The following is a 4,588-nucleotide window of genomic DNA, read 5'->3' as shown; positions in this document are numbered from 1 at the left end:
AAACGATTCCCCGGTTAGTCTGTGTGCATTGGAAAGTATCAGTCAATGAAAAAAAAGGAAGAAAAAAGAAAGGGAAGCAAAGATTAAATTATGTCAAAGTTGGTTGTTTAAAGCAGTGATGTGATTTAGAGAATTTAAATCTTGCTTTGTGCCCACTTATTCTGGAGCTTGTCTATTTATCTCAACAGATTGGCCCGCCCTCTGCTGTGTTTTTAAGCACAAGAAAATCATCCTCTAAAACTCAGAGTTGTTGAGAGGCCTAGCTAGCTCAGCCCTGCCTCCTAGTGTGACTCACAGAAATGACGGACGTGAAAGGGTGTGACGAATGGAAGCCTTTTATTGCCATGGTAGCAATCGATTTCTCGTTCGCTATAGTGAATATTCTGCTCAAGAAAGTGCTCGATGAGGGAATGAACCATTTGGTTCTTATCACGTACCGGTTGACGATTGCTACCATTTTCTTAGCACCAGTTAGCTACTTTGGGGAAAGGTAGGCAAACATCATTCCTTGCTTTTTCGGAAATTCATTTTGATATTTCTATGCCTTAACTTGCTGAAGACTTTTCTGATTTGCTTGCAGGAATACTAGACCAAAGCTCACACTTCGCATCACATGTTTTCACTTCTTAAGTGCAATTCTTGGGTTAGTAAACTCGACAGAGACTTGTACATCAATTTTACATTTTTTCATGTGTCTATATCTTTTTGTTGTTGCAGGACATCCCTAACGCAATACTTCTTTCTCCTCGGAATCCAATACACATCTGCGACTTTTGCCTGTGCCTTCGTCAACATGGTGCCTGTGACCACTTTCATAATAGCGTTACCGTTTGGGTACAAAAAAAGTCACAAAAACCTCATTTACATGTTCTTTGAATCTTGTTCACGTGCTGCTGTACGAAATTGAGCGTTTAATCTTGCAGGTTAGAGAAAGTGAACTTAAAATGCCACAGTGGGAGAGCAAAAGTACTCGGTACACTGGTGTGCATCGGTGGAGCTTTTATACTAACTCTTTACAAAGGAGTTCCTCTATTTGATTCCTCAAAATCCACAGTTAGTACTCAAACCATAGATCATGGCATTCAGCTGAGGTCAACGCGAAACCATGAGGGTTGGACAATTGGTTCGATAGCTTTGGTTGGCGGAACCCTATTGTGGTCTTCATGGTTTCTTGTTCAAACAAACATTAGCAAGATGTATCCTTGCCAGTATTCTAGCACCACAATAATGAATTTCTTTGGTGCCATTCAGTCTGCAATCTTAGGTGTTTGCACAGGAAGGAACCTTTCCATGTGGGTTCTGAGGGGAAGGACACAAGTCATAGCTGTCCTGTTTTCTGTAAGTATTACCCTTCTTCTAATTACAATTACGCAAAAATACTTAAGGGGTTTTGGTATCTTTGTTCCAAAAGTTATACAACTTCACGAATCCAGGTAATGTCAGTTGGCCAGTGCAATTAATATATCCGTTTCCAGGAAATTAAAGAAGCTTAGAATATCGCTTTTTTCAAAAGAAAAAAAAAAAGTTAGACATGCTTCAGCTACATGCCTTACTATTGGTGTATAATTATATATACATTATACAGGGAATGATAGCATCGGGATTAGGTTTTGTGGGGATGGCATGGTGTGTGAGGAAACGGGGGCCGGTGTTTACTGCAGCTTTTAGCCCGCTCGTGCAGATAATGGTGGCCCTAATCGGTATCCCCATCTTCCATGAACTACTCCACCTCGGAAGGTGAACTTTCCTATCTATTTTACAGTTGCCAATACCTACATATGATTACTACTTATGGTAATAGCTTTCCTCATTGGTGCTGCATTGACACTGAGCAGCTTGTTAGGATCTATCGTTGTGATCGTCGGCTTGTACATTCTTCTATGGGGTAAGAAAAAAGAGATGCAGAAATGTGCGACAAAACTAGTCCAAGAATCTGAATCAGTCAAAGAGCAGGAGCCGCATTTACCCGCCATCACAGTCTCCGTTGATTCGCCGTGTCCTTGAAGCCGAGTTTCATATGCTTTCACGTTCAAAAGCCTTCATTTTTTTCTTCCCAATTGATTCTTATGGTCTTCTAGCGAGGATCTTAAAGAAAAGTCATCTGTCATAACCGGAATAAAAGTAGATAAAAGTTTTCACCTCTTTATCTGATGGTTGCAAAATTTCCCCCATGGTTCTTTGTGAGGCTTGTGGTAATGAATATGTTAAACAAATTAGAAGGACTACCGGTTTTGTAGTTGAGATCTTTGCCATTTGATGTTGTTTTTTTCTAGTGGAAGATTGACAAATTAGATGCTGAGGCGTCATCATAGTAATCGCGCACTTAAAATGGATGGAAATTTACGTTGTAATCACGTACTTAATTGATCAAAGTTATGTCTACTTCTTGCTACAGTGGGAATATGCCGCGACACATACGATGTTAGAATATTCGATATGTTTTTCGAACACAACTTTCCAGACCGATAGTGTTTGGTTTAAGGCAAACGTATACAACAGACTGAGGATCCCCTCCGGATCCTCTTTGTGAGGATCCCAAGGATCCTCCAATCACGTTTGTTCATCGTATACTGTGTGGTAATAAATTATTATTGTAATTTTTTATTATTTAAAATTGAATATAAACAGTACCTGAAGAAAACTGATTGCACGATGTATGCTGAACGGACGTGATTGGAGGATCCCCGAGATCCTCACAAAGAGAATATAGAGAGGATCCTCATTCATATATTATTTTAGTGTTAAGTTTGGATGAGGGGAATTAGATCCTTTCCAGATCTCCTAAACTGGGGATTCAGGGGATCAATTAATACTAACCATTCATCAAAGATCGTGCAGCCACAATTGAATGTTTTTTTCAAAAGTAAAGCAATCTTGTTTTGTATGAAAAATATAAAAAAAAAAAGAAAAATTGTGTATTTGATGAACGGTTGTTATTAATTGATTCCTGGGATCCCCAGTGAAGGGATCCAGAGAGGATCTAATTCCTAGATGAAGGACTTTAAAGTACATAAAACTAATGAAAATGATATTAAAAAGGGTTAATTACAAAAAACTACCTCAAGTATGGGTCAAATGACACTTTCATACCTCATCTTTTAAAATTGACAATGTCATACCTCATCTTACGAATTTGTGTCAATGTTATACCTTCCGTTAGTTTGGCCGTTTATTTCTCAGTTAAATGCTGACGTGGCTTGATCCGGACCCATTTTTATTAAAAAAATTAATAAAAAAATTATTAAAAACAAAAAAAATCATTTAATATTATTTAAATATTAAAATAATAAAAAAAAGTACATAAAAAAATAAAAAACATTAGCCATCATCTTCCCTCTCCTTTCGTGCATCTCCCCCCTCTCTCTTCCCCCATCATCTTCCTGCAACCCAGCAACCCAGAAAAGAAGAAGGAGAAAGAAGAAGAAGAAGAGAAATAAAAAATAAAAAAACCCAAACCAAACCAAACCCAGTTCATCCCCCCTCCCCCCACCACAAACTCAACCCCCTGCAACCTAGAAAGGAGGAGGAAGAAGAAGGAAACACAAAAAAAAAAAAAAAAAAAAAAAAAAAACAATGGGAACCCAGTTCGTCCCTTGTAGAAGAAGAAGAAGAAGAAGAAGAAGAAGAAGAAGAGGGAAGAAGAGGGAAGAAGAAGAAGAGAAAAGGAAAAAAAAAAAAAAAAAAAAAAAAGCAGCAAACCCGTCCCCTCCCACCCAACCCCACCCCCCCCCCCAACCTAACCCGCAGAAGAAGAAGAAGAAGAAGAAGAGGGAAGCAGAAGAAGAGAGAAGAAAAAAAAAAGAAAAAAAAAATACCCAGTTCGTCCCCCTGAAGAAGAAGAAGAAGAAGAAGAAGAAGAAGAAGAAGAAGAAGAAGAAGAGAGAAGAAAAAAAAAAACACCCAGTTCGTCCCCCTGCACAAGAAGAAGAAGAAGAAGAAGAAGAAGAAGAGGGAAGAAGAGGGAAGAAGAGGGAAGAAGAAGAAGAGAGAAGAAAAAAAAAAAAAAAAAAAAAAACCCAGTTCGTCCCCCTGCAGAAGAAGAAGAAGAAGAAGAAGAAGAGGGAAGAAGAGGGAAGAAGAAGAAGAGAGAAGGAAAAAAAAAAAAAACAAAACCCAGGTTCGTCCCCCTGCAGAAGGAGAAGAAGAAGAAGAAGAGGGAAGAAGAGGGAAGAAGAAGAAGAAAAAAAAAAACCCAGTTCGTGCCCCTGCAGAAAAAGAAGAAGAAGAAGAAGAGGGAAGAAGAAGAAGAAAAAAAAAAACCCAGTTCGTGCCCCTGCAGAAAAAGAAGAAGAAGAAGAAGAGGGAAGAAAAAAAAAAAAAAAAAAAAAAAAAAAAACCCAGTTCGTCCCCCTGCAGAAGAAGAAGAAGAGGGAAGAAGAGGGAAGAAGAGAGAAGAAAAAAAAAAAAGGGTCTTTATTATTTTAATATTTAAATAATATTAAATGATTTTTTTTGTTTTTAATAATTTTTTTATTAATTTTTTAATAAAAATGGGTCCCGGATCAAGCCACGTCAGCATTTAACTGAGAAATAAACGGTCAAGCTAACGGAAGGTATAACATTGACACAAATTCGTAAGATGAGGTAT

The 4,588-nt window shown here is 38.0% G+C and overlaps 1 protein-coding gene across 1 annotated transcript; it reads left to right on the top strand.

Moving 5' to 3' along the window:
• Nucleotides 1–299: 299 nt before the first annotated feature.
• On the top strand, nucleotides 300–2,348 carry LOC137709826 (WAT1-related protein At3g30340-like). The gene is made up of 6 exons (XM_068448811.1): nucleotides 300–490; nucleotides 581–643; nucleotides 718–834; nucleotides 924–1,338; nucleotides 1,586–1,737; nucleotides 1,836–2,348. The coding sequence occupies exons 1-6, from the start codon at nucleotides 300–302 to the stop codon at nucleotides 2,002–2,004; spliced, it is 1,107 nt and encodes a 368-aa protein (XP_068304912.1). The 3' UTR covers nucleotides 2,005–2,348.
• Nucleotides 2,349–4,588: the final 2,240 nt, after the last annotated feature.

Source organism: Pyrus communis, chromosome 12 (genome assembly GCF_963583255.1).
Source record: "Pyrus communis chromosome 12, drPyrComm1.1, whole genome shotgun sequence".
Lineage (NCBI taxonomy): Eukaryota > Viridiplantae > Streptophyta > Magnoliopsida > Rosales > Rosaceae > Pyrus > Pyrus communis.
Note: the sequence above shows the minus strand (reverse complement) of the source record. Positions and strands in the feature narration are given on the sequence as shown.